We start from the raw sequence: 22891 nt of genomic DNA on the forward strand, positions 1-22891 counted from the left end.
GATAGTTTTGGACCTCATAAAACCTGTATGTTGGACATCACAAAGCCTGTGTACTGGGGCTCATAAAACCTATGTATTGGAACTCATAAAGCCTGTGTAGCAAAGTATATGCATGACACCAAGTGGCATGTACAAATAATCAAAGTTAAAGTTGCTAACACTCCACTGAGAAAGGCCATCTTAAAACTAGATGAGAATAAAATGGCAAACAGATTAAATGAGAGCTCTCTTTAACACAGCATACACCCTAATCCAATAAAGACAGCCAATTTTTCTATATGGAAATGTTGTGTGCACTTGAGGACAAGAATGGTTTTAAACTTGATTTTGATTATAAGAACAGACTTGGAGCAAGGGACTTTTTTCTTTAGTTGATGAAGTCTTGAGAGAAGAAATTTGGGAAGGTCTTAATTCCAGTAAATTTCTTTCCATTCTTGTTGATGGAAGTACTAGAGCTCCCATATTGGGGCAGTACTTATTGCCTACAAGATACCTTGACAATAACAAAGCCTACAAAATTAAGTCCTTTCCTACAAAATTATGTTCTTTCCTTCAAAATTAAGTCCTTTCCTACAAAAATAAAGTCCTTTGAAGAAATCAGTATATTCTATATTGAAATTTTATGACAAGTGAAAATGATGGGACCAGTGAATTTTCTCAAATCACATGTCTTGGATAAGTAGTTCAAAAAACTTTTGATCAGCCCTGCATACATGCATGAATGCATACATACATACATGTGTCACTTGATTTATGCTTAAGATGTCTTCCTGCGGTTATGGGGTAAACCAAAAGTTATTTTTTTCATAGGATACTTTTAAATTAAGGAAGTTCATGGGCAAATTATACCACTAAGTTTTCAAGTAATGATTGTTTGTGCATAAAGTTCTTGGTGAGGGATGAAAAGTGTGCGAGTCACAGTGCATAGCGCCAGCAATGACATATAAATAAGCACATACATGCTAGCATTTTTGTGTGAAAACTTTGTAATAAAAGTTGTAATTCAATGTTTTTGAAAGAAAACTAAGATCTACAGGTGAGGCAGTGTTTCACAAAAAATTGTTGGTGGTGAATCTTGTACATGTAATTAAAGTTAAGTTACTGAGTTGCATGAGACTTAAATTAAGGTAAACCCTTTTCTTGAATAATAGGCGAATGAAAATTTATTAGTTGAAAACTTTGGAAGTGCATTTTTTTTCAGTGCCATGAAAAGCAGCCCAATATCTGCCGAATTCTCTGGCTTAGTATTTTTTTATTTCGGGTTTTATTTACCCTAATATATGTGGAATTCTATGGTTTCTGTTTTATTTTCAGTTTTTATTTACCTTTTTTTTATAACATGCTTCAACCAGAAAATTTGTATTAGTACTATAATCCAGCTGCTGGAATTTCTATAATAGTAAAATATGACATTTTATACTTATTTTATTTTATTTGCTAATTTGTGATGTGTCTTTTACATTACAGCACACCAAGCTCCCCTGAATCCCCTAATGAATCTTTACCTTCATCCCAGGCAATTAGAGTTGTCTCCAATGAGTTTAGTCCATCCTTAGGTTTAAAGAATAAATCTCAGTCAATGGCAGTAATAACATCCAGAAATCTTTGTCCAAATGGCAGTAATAAACCACTGAACCAGTTTGCAATAGAAAACAGTCATTCAGAGGAAAATATATATCATAAAACCAGTCTGACAAGTCTGCAGTCCTCGGGACCAGCTGGTGAGGAAGACAATGTATCGGCAACTGATTCAATCGATGGGGACATTGGGAAGAAAAGAAAGAAGAAACTTAAATTTTTACCAAAGTTTATGAGAAAACTGGACAGTAGTGATAAAGTGAAGTCATCAACTGGATGAAATTTTTCAAAATTGTTTATAAAACTTTATTCATGTAAAAAAAAAATCCTTTTATCAGCTCATATATTTTCATAGAAAAATAAATGTTTTTATGCGCAGTGTGGTTATATAAAAACTGTTGGTTGATTGCAATTAAGATGAGCTGTTCTATATTAAAACTAATACAGTACTCACTCCATATAATGAAGTACACTGAACGTTATTTTGCCACCACTTTTAATGAAATGGAGTTCATGATTACGCTTCCTTTACAGCAAGCACCAGGTTATGATGGATGGCATTATAGTGAGGGAATGTTGTGTTTGTGTCTTTATGCACTCCTATGTTCTGAAATCAAGCAATATTCACTGTCTGGAAAATGAGATGTATGCATATGTAATGATGAATTGTAATGTCCATTTTCTGTCACTGTTATATACATGGCCATTTTTCAGAACATTGCTGTTCTAGAAATCATTGTTTTTGATGTTATTTGAGCGATACGTTGGTTAAACTATTGACTTACAAGGCAATGACTGCATAGGATTTAAGGCCAGATGTTATGCAGTTCTGAAATAAAACTTATTCCATTGGTTTATAGCCTAAATAGAGTTTCTTGGGCAAACACTGTTCACAATTGTTATTAAATTATTTGCTCAACACACTGATGTATTTCTTATGCTCTCATTGGCAGACCTGCCAGCCTATATGATTTGACCCAATGTTTACAGGCATTACCCTTCAGTTAAGGACTTTTGGAATAATAGCAAAATATATGAAAATGCAAATGTCAGATCTTGATATTGGCTTGTCTGAGTTTTGTCTGGGTCCAGGTCTTCTTCATAAATTCAGCTAAATTGGTGAGGGAACAAGACTGACTTTACTGTAGTACCTGGGACACTTTTGTATGCCCATGGTTGATTTATTGGATATCTTTACAGTAGTACCTGGGACACTTTTATATGCCCATGGTTCATTTATTGGACATCTTTACAGTAGTACCTGGGATACTATTATATGCCCACGGTTCATTTATTGGACATTTTTACAGTAGTACCTGGGATACTTTTACATGCCTATGGTTCATTCATTGGACATCTTTACAGTAGTACCTGGGATACTTTTATATGCCCATGGTTCATTTATTGGACATTTTTACAGTAGTACCTGGGATACTTTTATATGCCTATGGTTCATTCATTGGACATCTTTACAGAAGTACCTGGGATACTTTTATATGCCTATGGTTCATTTATTGGACATCTTTACAGAAGTACCTGGGATACCTTTATATGCCCATGGTTCATTTATTGGACATTTTTACAGTAGTACCTGGGATACTTTTATATGCCTATGGTTCATTCATTGGACATCTTTACAGTAGTACCTGGGATACTTTTATATGCCTATGGTTCATTCATTGGACATCTTTACAGAAGTACCTGGGATACCTTTATATGCCCATGGTTCATTTATTGGACATCTTTACAGTAGTACCTGGGATACTTTTATATGCCTATGGTTCATTCATTGGACGTCATGTCAATTTGAGTACTCTGATGAGAGAGATGATTGCTGCCACAACATAAAATTAAAATAAAACAAACAAGGATTACATAAGTGGCAATAGCTAGCAAGAAGCTGTTAACCTACATGGAGTTTGGAACTGTAGTTTATGAAACTGAAGGTCACTAAGGTTTGAGTGTTTTATATGAACCTTTCAACTGAACAGAATTTTGCCTTTCCTGCATCAGATCCCACTTCTGAGCTTTTCAGATGCATGTTTTTTAATATTCAACAATAGCGGTATGTGATACATTGTTACACCAAGAGAAAATTGGTCTAACTTACATAAAAATATTGAATCCCCATACTGTTAAGGTTTATTAGGATTGGCAGGTCTGTAGTGAACATAAACATTAGACTATGAAAAGTTAAGTTAAATAAATTTACATGACATTGCCCATCCAGCTCAAGGAAGTTAGACCTAAATTGTGGATTTAAACTGGAGGAGTAGGGTCAATAAGGCTTGTGTGAAATTTACTATGCTAAATTTGCACAGAATATACTTATCTTGTAAAACCATGTGCTAATCAGGTTACGGATTTTTTTGTTGTCGAGCCATCATTTGTGGAAAAGAAGACATAGCAGTCACTTTTCTGCCAGCAGTGGAAGTAGTATCAACAGTTCTGTTGAGGTTTTGTTTAAGTTATTTCATTTGTTTATATTTACAAAAACCCTTGATTATTCTATTAATATTTGAGAATAGTCATTCAGAAGTGAACACAACTGGTTCTATTCATACTTGGAATAATTATGAAAAGTTAACAAAGTTGATTCTGTAGCATTTCGAACTTGGGTCAAGGTCAGTTAGAGGATGTTTATTAAGGGGTGTGGTTACAAGATTGGTCAAAGGCACTCACCTTGACAGATCAATAACATCTTACTGCTGTCCACATGGTTTTGAGCCTAAGGCTTGGTCAGCATGGGTATGTGAGAAAGCTTGCCAATAGCTTCCAATGGATTGGTATCTGTTTTGGGTTCTTTCTCCACTGGATATACTGGTCACCATGTATAGTCTATCATATGCTGAAAAATGGCATTAAAACAAACAAAACCAAATTTGGTCTAAGGGAACCACAGTAACTCTGTTGGCAATGTTTTTAACTTGTAATCCAGGATCAAGGTTCAGTACCCATCAAGATCAGCCTGGGTCAGCTACCTTTGTGTGTCCTTTGGAAAGGTACTTGGCTCCCATGTCCTCAGTGTGATGTAGTGAGTAATTTCTTAACCAAAACATTCATTTATGATAATAATAATGACCTTCAGTGCATATATTGTAATACATGTACTGTTAAATGTTTAGAAAGGATAAAGAGATGCTTTGCTGCCAGGAAGTCCTTAATTTGATTAAATTGAAATTACTATGCAAGTAAATGTAGATATTGGTAGAATGGTTATTTTAGACTTATGCAAAGTATTTATGCAAATCACTGAAAATTAGAGGTGAAAAAGGAAAAAGAAGTAATTTTAAGACACTGATTCATTTGACGATCAGTGATGTAGGCTTTAGTTTTTGTGATGTCCACTGGTTCCTTGTTCAGAGGATAAGGTTCACCTGTGAAAATATTTTCAAAACAAGCTTTCTTTCCTATTGGGTAGAGAAGATAGAAATAATAGCAATTACCTATTCATATCAAGTAATATACTTTTCAGTAGTTCTGCCATATAAGTGAAGGCCAATTACATCAAGTTAATCCAGATCAAAGAATACATTATTATTGAACGTGTAAATTTAGTTAAGTGGATATGAGAAAATATTTCTCTTGTGGAAACCTTTTGTATTGACACTTATGGATTCACCACTTGTGACAATGTAATTTTCTACTTCACTCGTAAATGTTTCCTTATATCTCAATAAAATAAAAGATTTTTTTTTTATTATATTTTTTTTTCTAAAGCAAAACCATCAGCTTGCATGGATTTTTTCCAAGCTGTGCTAATGTGGATAACAGCTGAATACAATACAAAAAAAAGAGTTTATGAAATTTTGAAATAATTTAGGACTTCTTACAAATCTATCTCTTGCATGTAATGCTTCAAACTGTGTACAGACCCTGATTTGCTTGCGATGTGCAGTGGCAGGTCAGAGTCTATGTTGCTTGCTGTTAGATCTGTAAGCAAGTATATACAGTAAGTTAAAAATTGATGCTTACTTCTTGTTCTTGGAGTTTTGGGAATTTTCTTATAACACCTTATTGCTTACATATATTTGTAATTTTATATTTTAAGATATGTTAGTTGTGATTCAGAGAGATAGAGGAAAAAAGGAAGACAAAATTAATTAGGCCTAGACATGGAAACACAGATATGTGTCGTAAATGGAAAAGAAAGTAGTTTAGAGGTGATATCAGTACTGTGGCAGTATACATTTTGTCACACAGATACATTTCAGTACATTATTGTAAAATATATAGACCATAAGTGTTTGTCTGTCTCCTGACTGACTGATTATACAGAAGAATTCCAATATGTCATGAAAGTGTCTCTTAATTTTATCTGATTTTTCTTCTTGTGAGATATTTATTGGTACATTTTGGGACTTTTTAAAGTGTTTCTGCCATATTTTTGAGGAAACACATTCCTAAATTGGATGGAAGCATAATGTGATAATATAGATGCTGAAATGGCTAATTTTACAATGAAAATGGAATGAAGAATGAATGCGAATGAATGGTAAATGAAACTAAGACTACAATGGTAAATGAAAACTAAGGGTACAGTGATAAATGAAAACTAAGACTGTAATGATAAATGAAAACTAAGACTGCAATGATAAATGAAAACTAAGACTGCAGTGATAAATGAAAACTAGGACTGCAATGATAAATGAAAACTAAGGCTACAATGATAAATGAAAACTAAGGCTGGAATGATGAATGAAAACTAAAGCTGCAGTAATAAATGAAACCTAAGACTGCAATGATAAATGAAACCTAAGACTGCAATGATAAATGAAACCTAAGGCTGCAATGATAAATGAAAACTAAGACTGCAATGATAAATGAAAACTAAGGCTACAATGATAAATGAAAACTAAGGCTACAATGATAAATGAAACCTAAGGCTGGAATGATGAATGAAAACTAAAGCTGCAGTGATAAATGAAAACTAAGGCTGCATTGATAAATGAAAACTAAGACTGCAATGATAAATGAAAGCTAAGACTGCATTGATAAATGAAAACTAAGACTGCAATGATAAATGAAAGATAAGACTGCAATGATAAATGAAAACTAAGGCTGCAATGATAAATGAAAACTAAGACTGCAATGATAAATGAAAACTAAGGCTGCATTGATAAATGAAAACTAAAACTGTAGTGATAAATGAAAGCTAAGACTGCAATGATAAATGAAAACTAAGGCTGCAATGATAAATGAAAGCTAAGACTGAACTGATAAATGAAAGCTAAAACTGTAATGATAAGTGAAAGATAAGGCTGCAGTGATAAATGCAAACTAAGGCTTTAGTTTTTGCATGTAAAGATGCTGGATATGGAAATTGATGTGAAACTAGAAGTGTATGAGAACAAACTGTACTGCACATTGCATAATTTACAGATCTGGACGATTTACTGATCTGATCATTGCTAATTCTTTAAACTATATTTTTTTCCTTAGAAAAAAACATTAATTAAGAGATGTTTTGATGAGTAACATTTTAGTTAAAGAAACACCATTTCAAGTTTGTAAACCGTGGCATAGTCTCTCAGTCCTTGTATATCCAACACAGACATCCTAAGTTCATGACCAGGCAGTATGTCCAATTGCATTATGGATTTCTTTCATAATGTGTATAGTTTGAACAAAATCATAATCATTCTAATGATGTTTTACCTTAGTTGTTAGATATATTCAACACAGATATATTTTGCACACTGAATTCAGTGACAACACATCAAGAAAAACCTTCACAATTTGAGCATGGTACAGCAGGTCCATTGTGAATGGCTTACGTTTAAACTGCTGTCAGATCAAGTTTAAGGCTGAGTTTCTAGTTGTATTGATTTCTGATTATTGTGTACCATGTACAAATTCAGAGATTTTGGTAAACATTGCAGCCCTTTTTCATGATATTTCAAATAAGATTCTTTTTCGGTAAGTGTTTTCCAACTCTTAAAAACTGTAATGTATTTGTCAAGACAAAAAAAGTTACTGTCAAAAACTCAACAGCTATAATCTTGACACATACTGCTGGTCTGGTTTATGTTTTAAATTCAGTGCCATCTTATGCATTCTATGCTTTTGCCATTTCCTTAAAGAACACTTCTAAGACATGATAGAAAGGCTTTAGTTCTCTCCCTTTAACACTTGAAGACATACAACCTGACTTTGATAAATGCTTTTCCATTTCATTCTAAACAAAAGCAAATGGAAGTAATGGATGAAAGGGATAAATGCAAAAACAGAATGCATTTGTAAGGCCAGATCTGAAAAAAAATGAATTGAGAGATGGATTACAAATTTGGATTGAATGCACACAGAATGCAGATGTGAACTAAATGCAAATGAAATGCATATATGGTAAAATTACCTGTTTCAGAATATGTACATTTTTTATGTAAGGCACAATGTTCACAGCAGCTGATGGAATTCCATACTTTGTTTTCAACAATACATACAAGACGCACCTATAACTGAGAACAGTTTGTAAACCATTATCTGCTTTCTTATGTGCCAGAGCCAGAAAATCATAAAACTTGTGTATTAGATCTTCCGAGCCAGGGATTTTGCTTCAGCCATTATAATGATATAAATGATGTCCCTTTGAAAGCTAATTTGTGATTTGCTGATGGTGGAAGTTCCAACTCAAACTTTAATCTCTGAGTTTTATGATCTCCTGTGTCTATTCTGCTTACCATTTCAAGCTTAGACTGATAATATATTTGCCGGCCTATAAGATAATCTTTTTGACCAGAAAATCAAAGCTTCATCTTATACTCCGAATCAACTTTTGTATGGGTTATGTCATCTGAATCACTTTAACATGGAAAATAAATTCTCCAAGAGTACAAAAAATAATGTTTAAATATTTCACTTTGGGGAAGAGATCATATATGAAAAAACAAAGGATCCCACATTGAGTATTTTAAACAATTACATGATGATCAGTATTAAAAATTAACATAAATCAGATGTAATTGTGCTAAAGTAGTACACACAAGTAATGTACGTTGTTTGTAATATACATTGTTTAAATTTGATTACATATATGTGCATTAGAAATTACAAGTTCGAAGATGAATAACTATAACAAAGACATTTTCACAATTTTATTCTTGCGCCTAATGATCAAATAAATCATATGCCCCATTGAGAGAGAGAGATGCACAGACAGACAGATGTCTTCATGATTGTAAATTTGTATTGTTCACTTACCTGATGACTGATTTTACTTGTGTACAAGTGCAGTACTATATTCCAGTATCAATTAATACCACTAGTTAAGCAATCCCTTCTAATTTTTTTTTCCACTTCCATTATTCAATTATTAAAAGAATCACATGGCTTTGTAGCTTTACATGCTAATTAAATATGCTATGGATGTATTCGGTCATTCCAAGATAACACCTGTTTGAGGTCAAGATTCTGCAGACCAGATCAGATTAGCCAGACTACCAGTAGGGAAATGAGACTAACCATGGGTATTAGGAATACCATGCCATATAATGAAAGGAAATGCCAGGTGGTTACATGTGTAAATTTCTCAGTGAGTGACATTTTTTAATTTGCCAATGAACCGACAGCAATTTAAAGTACATCTGGCATGAGCAAAGAAAAACAATTGCTGCCTAAGTACAGGAAGAGTAAATTAGACAGCATACAAAATGGTCATTCTTGATACTAAATGGATATAACTGTTGTGAATATTTAAACCCTGAAGGAGTATGGGATGTATTTTCATAGTGTACATTTACTGTTTCATTTATTAATGTTCCCTTTTTGATAAAATCTTCGACAAAATGGGAACAATAAGGTATTAAAAAAACAACCAAAAAATGTGAAGAGCTGAACTCTCTCTCTTACTCTCCCCCTCTCTCATATATTGGACCATACTTTATTTAGATCATAAGGTGCAAGAAGAAAAATGTGATGGAGTACATGTGCATCCATCTCTATGTAATGCTTTTTCCCCCCCAAAAAATAATAATGGAAAAAGCATTTAAGTGTTAATGATGCAATTTTTGTGTGCTGGTAATCTAAAATAGGCTACAGTCATACTTTTAATATTTATGAAACCAAAAGTTATTATTTAATTCCACACAGCATTGCAAGGTTTATCCTATCTGCAACTCAATAAATTTTCAGGTCAGCATCATTATATGTTGCTAAAAGTACATAATATATTTGAAATACTTTGTGTGAAACAAATTAGTTACTTTTAGTTAATTCAATGATCCTGAGTTACAGATAGGATAAAATTTGTGATGCTGTGTGGAACGAAGTGAAAAGCACAATCTGAGGTATTGATTGGACTTGTCTTATTCTCAGCATTGTCTTATATATGGATGAAGGATGGAAAATTTGCCAAATTTTTTGATTCAACTTGTATTCCACATCAACATATAGGCCAGCAAATACGGTACACGCATTTGACAGAGGTAAATACCTGATGATGTGATGACAAATCTGTAATATTTGTAGGGGGGTGCATTACACATTGCCAAATAGCAAATTACTGTGTAAATGTCAAAGTAAACATTCACTATTATCACCTTTCCATTCAATTTTGCATGGTTGGTTTGATATAGATGTTATATCCACATGTCAGTATTTTCCAAAGCATGGAATCCCATCTCTATAAATCCCAATTTATTGTGAATTTCAATCACACGATGTGGTTAAAATTATATTTAGAAAGCATAAAAAATGGGGATATGTTAATGCATTTATGTAGAAGTCTTTTTATCACTTCTCCTGGATGGAAATTAAGATTGACATGGGGAACACTCATGGTGTCTAGTTGCTCATAAATGACAATGGTACCTCTCAGGCTTAAAATATGGCTAAAACAGCAGCCATCTTGAAAATCTTGTTATTGCTGCTGAATGAATGGTCCCATGGTGTCTTCACTGAAAGATTTGATTTTTCCTACGAGGAAAATAAAGCTAATTTGATGTCCAGTTGACAACCATTTTTAACAGCTTGTTACTGCTACTTTAAGACTTGCTTTGTCTTACAAGGAAAATAAAGCTAATTTATGTCCAGTATGACAACCATTTTGAACAGCTTGTTATTGCTACATCTGAATGAATGGTCATATCAACATGGTATTTTCACTGAAAGACTTGATTTGTCCTACAAGGAAAATAAAGCTAATTTATGTCTAGTATGACAACCATTTTGAACAGCTTGTTATTGCTACTTCTCCTGAATGGAAAGTTTTATTGTCATGGGGTTATTGCTGAAAGACTTTGTATAATGTTTATTTGGTCCTAATGAAAATGGTGTTGATCTGACTTCCAGTATTTCAACAGTGGTAGTAATCTTCAGAATCTGGACTCAGTGGTCATATTCAGAATCAAAAATACCTAATGATCATAATTAAAAACTGACAATCTTACATCCAGTATGGCTACCACAGTAGCTAATTTGAAAACTTTCTTACATCCACTATGGCTACCACAGTAGCTAATTTGAAAACTTTCTTTCATCCAGTATGGCTACCACAGTAGCTAATTTGAAAACTTTCTTGCATCGATTATGGCTACCACAGTAGCTAATTTGAAAACTTTTTTACATCCAGTATGGCTACAACAGTAGCTAATTTGAAAACTTTGTTATTGCTCATAAATAATAGAGATGGTTTGAACACTCAGCAGTTAAAAAGAAGTCAGATCTTGAATTCCCAGAAATTCTATTCAGCCATTAGAATGTTGTCCCTTCTAGGGACTCTTGTTTATTGGATGGTATGATGTCATGTGATATGTGGTATTGACTCATATCACAAGTTCATGACATCATTGACTTTTATGTGTCATGATAGTATAAAGTTGCCAGTGTCATGCAGTTAAAATGACATTGGAACAATTCTGTAACAAATACACTGCACAGGTTTATGAAACATTAAGCTTGTCATATTAATCTCCTCTTTGGATCGGTCAATATGAGGTTAATGATTTGTAAAACTTCGTAATTGCCTCAACAAATGTGTATAATTTTTAATATCGTCAGAATGCATACCCCACATCATTGCCTGTGAAAAAAGATATGCCATAACATGCACACTATGACTGAATATTTACTCAACTTCGAGCAACGTACATGGGTCCAGATCTGATACCATATAATATACTGTCGGACTAGATATGGACTAATCATTTTAATTAGTTTTTTGATGTCCTGGTGTGAAAATCTTGGAACTTCAGTCTGAGACTGAGTTTTCATTTTCATCCAATAAAAGTGACAACACAAAACTATTGTCCCTTTTAAATGGCTGGTACAGAATCTCGAAGCTAAACTCACGCACAGAAGTTTGTGATTTTCATGCATCATCTACCAGAATGTTATGCCATGGCAGATCAGGGTCTATGAATTTTGCACTTGCACCCATGCCATTCAAAGAGTAAAGGTGTATTCTACTGTAAAAATAATTAATAATCCAAAATTGTGACCATAATGACCAGTATCCTGGCATTGGAACAAGTGTACATATTTCATGTGTAAGGATTTGTCATTGTAAATAAATAGCCAATAGATAAGAACAAATATCACAAATGAATAAATTTGATGCAGGAATCGAATAGAAAATATTAGATTTTGTTAAAAATTATTTGGAACTATTTTATTGTAAATACAGAAAGTTTTGTCTTGGTTACAGACATTTGGAACTGTTTTATTGTAAATTCAATGTTTTGTCTCAGTAACAGACATTTGGAAATGTTTTTGTTTCACAGTATGTTACATGCACTACCTTATTTTCTTTATGTGTTATATTTATGCACTATTTTTTGTGAGTACTGTAATATAAATACAACTGTAAATGGTATGCACCCAGATCTGTACTTATAGCGTTGCTGCAAATATAGTGTAACATTTGGTACAGTTGGTTGTGAGATAGGTCAGTAGTCTGTTAATGTCATGGGACATCGAAGATATTTTTGTCTATTTCAACCATTTTTATGCAAACTCGTGTGTATTGCAAATTATTGATGTTACTTTGCATGTTATGATTGGTATTGCTGTAAATATTTCATACGACTGTTAAATTTGGATTTCTTTTTTTTTTTGTGCATGTTTATTGCCATATCCTGCCAGTGTCATACCTGCTGCCTAACCAGTGTTTTATTTATATGAAGGATTTTTCCTATCCTAATTCCTTTGCCACTTTTGACCAAGCAATGTTCCAAATAATGTTAGCCATTGATTAATAGTTGCTACTAAACTGTATAACAGGATTTATGTAGGTGCTGCATTTTCATTCTTATTTTCATGCTAGTCCATGAACTAGTGGATTTTCCAAGGCAGAATATTATAAATATAATTCTGGAATGATTTATCAATTTTATCACTCGAGAAATTTTTTTCAATATACGTCAGGAACATTATGACCAAAGAATTCAATCTGCCATGTTGTCGGTCACATGGTTTAGTGGTAGCATGTCAACCTGTCATGCAAAGGAACTACTCTTTAATCCCACTTTGGACTAAACAAAAAATTTTGAAGTATGTGCTTTCTTAACTGAAGAGAATTACATCACAACTTGTATTTTTAGTGTAAATGTACAGAAAACACAGCAGAGACTTTCAGTGTAAAAGTACAGAAAACACAGCAGAGACTTTCAGTGTAAATGTACAGAAAAGACAGCAGAGACTTTCATTGTAAATGTACAGAAAACACAGCAGAGACTTTCAGTGTAAATGTACAGAAAACACAGCAGAGACATAAACAGTAAACAGTCAACATTTTATACACTTTGGCAAACCATAAAATTAAAAGAAAATTTGCTTGTATTGAGTGAGTGAGTTCCCCCCCCCCCCACATTTAAAAGAGAGACTATGTTATAATTGCTATCAAAATTTAAGTTTTGTCATTTTTGGGTTACTACTGTATGTTATAGAGTCATGGAACCTATTCAAGTGTAGCAGCATAGTCTTTGCAGTATCTGCCAGTCTTTAATTACATTGTTGGAAATGAATATGATTTATTCAAGAATTTGATGCATAGTTGTCCCTCACTATAACACTGTTTATGGGTATCGTAAATGAGTACTGTGTTATAGGTGAAAATGCCATGTATAGGACAAGACTGTGTAATAGTGAATGTGATTTTGTACTTGGATTGTAATTTGCCAAGAATAAAATACCATGGAATCCATGACCATGTCCATGTTTTCAAGGGACCATGCAATACTGAGGTACCTGACAGTGGGGAACTACTTTTTTAGTGGATTCTCCAGGATTTTCACGAAGAGTGGAAACATTCCCATTTGCATTTTCAAAAGGAAGGTGTTTTAAAAAAAAGTGTGAGGGAGGCAGTTTTTTTTTCAAATCTATTAATATACCCAATGTAGTATATTTCAACAGACCTAAACATATACAGTTGTTTATGTTTATTATTCCTACAGCAGCAGTAGTCATGTGTTATAACAGGACTATGTTATATGCGCTACCACTGAATACAAAACTGCATGTTCATCATTGTATAACTTTTCTAAGTGCAATTAGTAAAATGTCTTTAAATTAGATTATCAGTGAAAGCATCTGATTGCAAAATGTTAGTACTTGATAATGATTGAGCTTGATTAATATTGATGAATGATAAAGGTTTACTTAGATTAACAGTAAATCAACTGTGCAAGTTTTTTGTGCACACTCATTTTTTAAGAGGAGATTTATTAAAATTAAGGGTGAAAATATTTACCCAATTTGTGTATCTTGGAAAACACTTCTCATGATATTAATTGCTGCTCAAGTTCTTTTGATGAAATCTTATAATACCAATAATTAATTCACATTACTTGCTATTGAATAGTAATATTTTCACCCAAAAATTCAAATTTAAAAGTTGTGATGTCTTTTAATTGCTTCTTTTTCTCCAAGAGAGTTTTACCTCAAATCTATATGAAAACAAGCTTTTGAATATGACCACAAAGAGAACAGATTGCAAAAGCATAAATCACTTTTTTCATTAAGAACTTGAAAAAAATCCAATAAATTTAATACAGAAATTTCCACCATATACACTAGTATTTTTATATAATATTACCAGTACAAGACATAATATAAACATGGCAAATGATTATACAACCCGTATATTAGATACTAAAAATAATCATGACCAAACTTAGTATCAGAAAATCCCATTTACCATTACACTATCCTGCTGTCATGAAGCATATACAGTAGCTCAGGGAATAAAATTTGAAGTTTGACAATCACTATATCATGCTGCCACATAATTAGCTAGCATTTCCCAGACCACTAATCAGGGCATGGCACTGGTTGCCTGTCAGGGCAGAGTGATGGTTGCCTGTCAGAGGATGGTGCTCATGTTATGTCAGGGCATGGTGCTTATTGCCTGTCAGGGCAAGGTACTGATTGCCTGTAAGGGCAAGGTGCTGGTTGCCTGTCAGGGCATCGCACTGGTTACTGTCAGGGCTATGTGCTGGTTGACATGTCATGGCAAGGTGCTGGTTGCCTGTTGGAGCATTTTAAGAACAATGTATAGTCTCTTATGAGAGTACCCTCCTCATGAAAAGTGGGCATTTCTTTGAACCCCAGCAGTGCATTAAAATAATATTAAAACTGAAGGTGCAAAGTAGGCCTGTATTATGCTATATGCAATGAATTAAATGTACAATGTAATAAACCTCAGGGGATTTAAGACAGGGTACACCCGAAGAAAAGAAGGATGCAGCACGTTCCTAAAATAGGCAGTGGACAAGGCTGTCAAGTCAGTGAGATGCATATCTGTTAGTATGACAAAACATGGGAATAGATTTGCATAAATAATAAGTATTTGTTGAATAAATAAATTTATTGCTGTAAATGAGGGAAATTTTGTTTAAAAGCACTTTAGTTGAAAGTTTGACCTCAATGGAAGATGCAAAACAACATTCTCTAGACATCCTAATATACACACAATGAGCTTTTGACATCAGTGGAAGAACTGTGGACAGTATGTTTAATAGTCAGCAGTAAATGTGATTTTATGTCATGCACCCATTTCATACCATCATGTTTCATCTAATGACGTACACCCGTTTCATACCATGTCATGATCTATTGTCATACAGTCCTTTCATACCATCATAACTGATCTAATGCCATATACCCTTTTTATACCTTCATATTTAATCTGATGCCATACTTCCCTTTTATACCATGTTATGATCTAATGTCATACACCCCTAATGCCATATACCGCTTTTATACCATCATATTTGATCTAATGCCATACAACCCTTTCATACCATGTCATGATCTAATGTCATACAGTCCTTTTATACCATCATAACTGATCTAATGTCATATGGTCTTTTTGTGTTATATCTGATATAATGTTGAACTCCCCTTTTGTACCATGTTTGATCTAATACCATACACCCATTTTATGCCATATTTGATCTAATATCATGCACCCTTCTTATAGCACTATCACTATCAGAATTTGATCTTCTGTAATATGCATTCTGCTGCAAAAAGGTTTGTACCCATGTCTTTCATTGCATGATGCTCAAGCTGCTCTGAATCAGTGAGCATTCACTTGCAGTCATAAGTAGAATGAACTGAGTACATTGGTTTCACTAAATATTATCTTCATTTGTCCTCAGATTGAGATTTTAGATTATAAAACCTTTGAGGCTGTTTGCAATATTGAATTTTGTGTAGAATGTATAGGTTTACTATGGGAACTGAATTAGTACTGTGAGTCCTGAAGACTGTTTGTCTTATCCAGCTCTCAAAATACAGTACTCCCTCACTTCAAAGCACCTCAGTATAAAGGTATTCCTTTTTAAAAGGTAGGTATGGTCATGGATCCCATTTCATTATTCAGTAATACTAGGCATCAAATACCTCAGTATAAGGCAACCGCACCTTCTGCACTGTGCATCAGCAAATAGGGTCTGTTTGCAGGTGTTTTCCATGGATATGAAAGACAGATTTTTGTTCTATACATTCCTTACCAATCCTTGCTCAACATGTAATAATATGCAGTCAGTGCTTGAGTCCTGTATGAAGTTTTCATCCTGTAGTTATTTTTCATGATCTCATTACCTTGTTTCTTGTTTTGGAATTGGAACTCCCTTTTTCTTATTCAGTATGCTGTGTATGTAATGTTTCTATATATTGTCTGTATATTGAAGTTTCATATCACCAGTTTTGTTTCAGATCGATTAAAATTATCGTCATCACAAATATGCTTTTAAAAGAGCATGTTTATACTGTTCTTATGCAAAGAGAGACTTTTTGTTACAATGCCATTTCATTTATTGAACAGAGATATCTTTCTGCGAGGGAAGATAAAGTATTCTGGTACCATTCAAGTTTGACCTGTGTGGGTGGCTGTCCTTTCTATATTATGGATTCAAAATAAATGTGAAAGTAGATAAAGGATCATAGAACCATTCAAGTTTGACCTGCATGGGTGGCTGTCCTTTCTATATTATGGATTCAAAATAAATGTCAAAGTAGATAAAGGATCATGGAACCATTCAAGTTTGACCTGTATGGGTGGCTGTCCTTTCTATATTATGGATTCAAAATAAAAAAGAACAAAATTTAAAACTGCCCATTATGAACATGTTTTCTGTTACAAGGCCTCTGATACATTGCTCATTATGAACATGTGCTTTGTATAAGGCCTCTAAAATGATGCCATATATACTCACTTGTATGTCGGGTCCAACTGCAAACTTGCATATCGCACAACCAGATCAGGGTCTGTGTAGTTCTACTTATTATACCTTATAAACTGCATAAACCCAGATCTTCCAGCACATTATGCAACAGCAGACTTTGGTCTATTCTCTTTGCAGCTGGATGTCACTTCAGTGCATGTATATATGCTAGTTACCATATTTTATATAATATCTACCCTTAATAAGTGCATACCAACTTTTTTTGCCAGTAATTGAAATTTAAAAAAATTAAACACATGATTGCAGCATTCTGTATGACATTGTTGATCTGTGTCTGTTATGAGATTAACTCACAAAATGTACACATAAATGATTTCTTATGGACACAGGGCAGATATTACATTGAATATGATATGTGATAATGAGAATTACATTGGAAGTGTAGTTTATTAGATGGAAAATACGAGGATATAAAAAATAAAAACTTGATGGTCTATGTAGGTTGTATGCTTAGAACACTTACAGATATCCTTAATTAAAGGGTCAGCTGCATTAAAATGAACCATACTAGTATTTCAGGTCTGTTTTGAACTTGTGTTTTGTTTGTTTATTCTTTGACTGGTTTATGTATATTTATCCCAGTGGCAAAGTTCCAGATGACCAATGGATAAAAAGGTAAAAGGTAATGGTATATAGGGCTATGGTTTAATGATGTAATATGTTATAGGTGAGACCAGTTTGAAACTTCCTAAAAATATAATTTAATTATGAAACTTCAGAAATTTGTTGAACTGCCCATTGTTTGTGATGAATCTAAATCAAGAGTTTTCATTCTTATGCTATTTATAATACTCAGCATACAGGTAAAATTGTCTATGCAGGTTGTTATATTATGTATAAAGTGTGTGGTGCAGGTAGAACCCATTTAAAATGGTTTGCTGTGTAAATCAAACTTTGGTACAAATTATATTCTTTCATGCTGGTTTTTGTTCATTTTTGACTGGTTTAAAATTTATTTTTCTATATTTCACTTTGTTACTTTTTTTCCCTGCCTAATGGGCTTTGTGGGAGAAAAATTATGGTAAGAGTGATCTTCCCTTTATATATCAAGTATTTTTATTATCATTAATGTTATTATTATTATTCAGTATTTGCTGGAGTCTCCCTTATTTTTAGTCCCCCAGGTCCCAGTTTCATAAACATCCAAAGGTGATACTGACAGCAAAGATGGAGGTAGTATGTACTGTATAAGGCCAGTCAAAGGGATAGCATGTACTGAGGACATTGACAGAGGTAGTGCATACTGAGGACAGTGATAGAGGTAGCATAAATTAAGGACAGTGACAGGTAGTGTATACCAAGGACAATGACAGATGCAACACATACTGTAGACATTGACGTATGTGGCATATACTGAGGACAGTGATGGATGCAGCATATATTGAGGACAGGACTATGGCAGAGATAGCTTATATTGAGGACAATGATGGATGCATCATATACTGAAGACAATGACAGGTAGTGTATACTGAGTATGATGAGGTAGTGTATAGTGAGGACTATGACGGAGATAGCATTTAATAATAATTACGTTATTAAGATTAAAAAGAACAGACTAGACATTAAGGGGACTATAAATTGTAATGATTACAGCCAGATAAGTGTTAATTAAACAAAATCTGTATTTAACAAAACTTTGCTGTGTTCCTATAGAACCTTAATTATTTGAAGTTGTTTGAATCTAGCATGATATTCTTTAACAAGTAAACCACTGTTACGATACAGTTTTTGGATGTTAGCAAACTATTGTATGTTTAGACTATTTACTTTTTATTGCTGCGGTGCATTTATGCTGTATTAATGTGTTAAAATTATCATGTTATGTAAATACTTCTAAATATTTTATGGATTTACTTACTTTATATGTTCTGGTATAATGGGCAAATGAATGAAGTTGTAAAATAAAAACTTGAAAATTTAACTTACTGCTGCAGTATTTTATTTGCTTGCTGGATATCATAATTGTGCATTTCTTAATAATATCCAGATGAGGTATTCAGTCATCCATGTATAGAACATACAGAAGGACATGTTTACATATGCATACATTTATTCATCCCTACATATATCAACGAAAGTACCTACATACATAATTACATACCTTCCTACCTACCTGCCAACATACAACATACTTATATACACAATGTTAAACTCTCTTAAAGTTGACTTTGCTGTGCCCCCACCATATCTGTGAATGGGACATGTAGTGTAGCTAGTACCTAACTTACTAAAAGACGTAGTGTTACTTATCTCTGTCCAAAGAGAAATGTAATGCAAGACATACTGCATTGACTTCACATGAATGTCCAAAAAAAAATCTGGGAGTAATTCATATTTGTCTGCCTTGGACTTGTGGTTCGATATACAAAAACGAAAAATAAATTTCACTCAGTTATGAGCATGATAACTTTAAAAACATGATTACTAAATTACAAGAAAGTTCTTATATTGTAATAAAGATAAAGGGTGTTGATATGTTGTTCTTCTAGAGATTCCTTTATATTCCATTTAAAAATGGAATAAATATATACATCAGAAAAATGCAATAATGACACTTGAAAGAGTAGCCCTGTGTGGCTGAGTGGTCTAAAATCCTCGTTTTTACCAATCACTTCCATCTCAAATCGGTCTACTCCATTCAAAAATGGAATAATTCAAGGGGCACTACTGGAAGATTTTATTCTGACAATTAATAAAAAAAACAAAAAAATAAACATTAACTGTGTTAATTGGAGAGGATGTCACAAAGTTCCTTAAGTTGATGTGGAAGGTGTCATAACATATTGCTAACTTGACAAGAATGACACATGGAAGAAACCATCTTCTACTGAGAAAGTATAATGTTGAGCACTTAAAAACATGGCCCCTACATAAAAAGACTCAGAAATAATTCTGATGAAAATCTTAATTCCAAAATATGGTGGACCACTTGTATTCTGTGTTCAGTGTATTTCCTGGTGTGTAACACAGTGTCAAATTCACTTTGTTTGAAGCTCAGTCTTTATTTCAAATTGGTGCATATGCTTACACCATATAAAATACAAGCTAGCCTGAATTTTAACTACGAACTACTTAATAATTATAACAATTTGGGCATTCATACACAAGACAGATTGCAAGCATACATTGTATACAGATGATACAATGTGCAATCATTAAAACAATTATACACGACTTTACAGAGTACATACATAAACAAATTACAAACATTCATGCAGATCAAAACAGTAGTATATGTAGTAATACATGATTGCATAAAGTGTATATATATATATATATATATATATATATATATATATATATATATATATATATATATATGTCTGTGTGTGTGTGTAAACCGTATTTAGCACACAGACCAGAAGAACTTGTGGGATATCCTTTTGTCTGTCCTCCATCCATACATTAGTACAAGTTTGTTGTCACTACTTCTTGTAAACTACTTGGAAGAGCAGCATGAAACTTGACACACATCACATGATTTGTATTTATTTTTGTTTGCTTTTTATTAATTAATAATTTATACTAGGTAGAGACAGATGGACAGGTATAAAGATAGCTGGGTAAGTAGAGAAAAAGGTGAATCTATCATAAAAACATGTTTTGATGTGCTCTCCATAAAGCAGTTTGGATTTTGGGCCATATGTCTTTCTAGCTGTTATTAATTTTGTTTTTGCACAATAACTCAAGCTGTCCACTATCAACAGTTACCAAACTTTGTGGATGGCTTCTATTTAGTGTACAGAAGAAGCCCATTGATTTTAATTTTACAAAAGCAGACTACATTATATTTGAATTATTTACTCAAATCATTACCCTGTAAATATTTAGAACTTCACATTTAGGAAGTGCTGTGGACCGACTATTTTCTGTGAGGTACATGTATGTATGGGTTTTTCCCTTGCAACATGCTGCAGATGTAAAGACCCAAGAAATGACGATTCTTTGGACCTCATCCCCAATCCAAAAATATAAGAACCTGCAGAAATGTCATATTTTGACAAGGCCAGGAAAATTTATGACCATGAATATAAATCTGTTATGGGTAATTAATCTGTATTTGAGGATTTGGGGAGATCAGACAGAAATTCTGGAAGATTTTTGTACAACACAAGTCACTGACAGTCTACTTGACATTGTTAGACATTTTAGACATATTCTGATGCAACCAAAAAGAATTCATTACTGTCTGATACTGGGTCATTCAATTTTTAATCCTAAAGTCAATTAAATAGAACAAAGCTTATGAAATCTTTTCTATCATTTTTGCTACATTGTGTCAAAAATACTGGAGATCTTGCCTCCTGTGCAGAATGCTGAGGTTGGAAATAATTCAAATGCTGGAGATTTAAGAGACTGACAATAATTGAGGCTTTCCAACCAGTATATATTTTTATTTCAATTTTCTCCCAGATATTTTTTCAACTAATATAATGGATATAGCTTGTTCTTGTTTTCTACAAATCAGAGTAAACATATTTTCTTTTTAATATATTTGGGTGACAGACATTTTAATTCCAAAAGTCCCAGCCCCCCCGTAAACTAAATGACTGGTCACTAACATGGTATGCATTGGTGTTTTATGACAAAAGTAGGAGTGCCAAGCCAGTTGTTCAAGGATGCACCACATTAACTATTGATTGATCTAATGGTAGGATTCAAACTGGCACCATCTTTGGACATGAATTTGACAAGAGAACCACTAAACCACCATGGCTCTGTTTCCATTAGTTGCATCTTACAACTTACAGGATGACACATTCTACATCCTATTCTGCATTAGCAAGCCTGCAAGGGGAGATAAACATGTATTCTTTCTACAGTATGTTTTCTGGTTCATTTGCATTGGATCATCATTTTAGTCTTACTGTACTTCTACACAGTATATATGTACACTTTCAGACTTAAAAGTTCCTGTTGTATTTCGGGAAATGGTATATGTAAGACTTTTGTATCTGCACTACAAGGTTACATACAGGACTTATTACAAGTCCTTATAAACTCGCAATGCAGGCCATGTTTGCTTAAAATCAGGCATGATGGCAGCTTACTTTCTATCTTCATTCCTAATGTACATGATTGAATGCATTTTTAGTGAACTAATGTGCATTACTTAATGCATTTTTAGTGAACAGGCTTGGTTAGAACTGATGCTAAAATGCTAATTCTAGTTACAGTTTAGAGTTCTCTGTCGGCAATTGCATATGTTTGGGGAAGTCCCCTACATTCCAGGGTGGTTGTGTTGATTATACTGTACCTGGAATATTACTTTTGTACAGGTAGGCAAAGGTTCGCCAGGTAGTGTGTATCTGAAGTTGAGATTTAATTCACATTCTACATACAAATGTGAGACGAATATTGCCATCATTACAATTGTAGAGGGGCCCCGAGTGGCCGAGTGGTCTAAAGCCCTCTCCGTTACGGATCACTGCCATCTCACCTCTGTCTGCGTGGGTTCGAGTCTCAGATTCGGCTAATGTGGGTATGTGAGAAAGCTTGCCAGTAGCTTCTCGTGGGTCGGTGGTTCTTTCCGGTTTTTTTCTGTGTTCTTCCTCCACCACTAATACTGGCCGACATGTATAGCCTATCGTGTACTGAAAAATGGCGTTAAACCCTACAACAACAAC

The 22891-nt window shown here is 33.6% G+C and overlaps 1 protein-coding gene across 4 annotated transcripts in view; it reads left to right on the forward strand.

The window, feature by feature from the left end:
• The window catches only part of LOC149797492 (stromal interaction molecule 1-like), a 201859-nt gene extending 182674 nt beyond the window's left edge, over window positions 1-19185 (forward strand). For 3 of the 4 annotated variants that reach the window (XM_089962302.1, XM_089962303.1, XM_089962305.1), the window contains one exon: window positions 1468-19185. In XM_089962302.1, coding sequence (XP_089818428.1) covers window positions 1468-1858 — 391 coding nt within the window. In that variant the 3' untranslated portion in view covers window positions 1859-19185. The remainder of the gene's footprint in view (window positions 1-1467) is intronic. The other variant, XM_089962306.1, reaches the window with a different exon arrangement.
• Window positions 19186-22891: the final 3706 nt, after the last annotated feature.

This window comes from Sinohyriopsis cumingii, chromosome 6, assembly GCF_028554795.1.
Source record: "Sinohyriopsis cumingii isolate HCF-2022 chromosome 6, ASM2855479v2, whole genome shotgun sequence".
Classification (NCBI taxonomy): Eukaryota; Metazoa; Mollusca; class Bivalvia; order Unionida; family Unionidae; genus Sinohyriopsis; species Sinohyriopsis cumingii.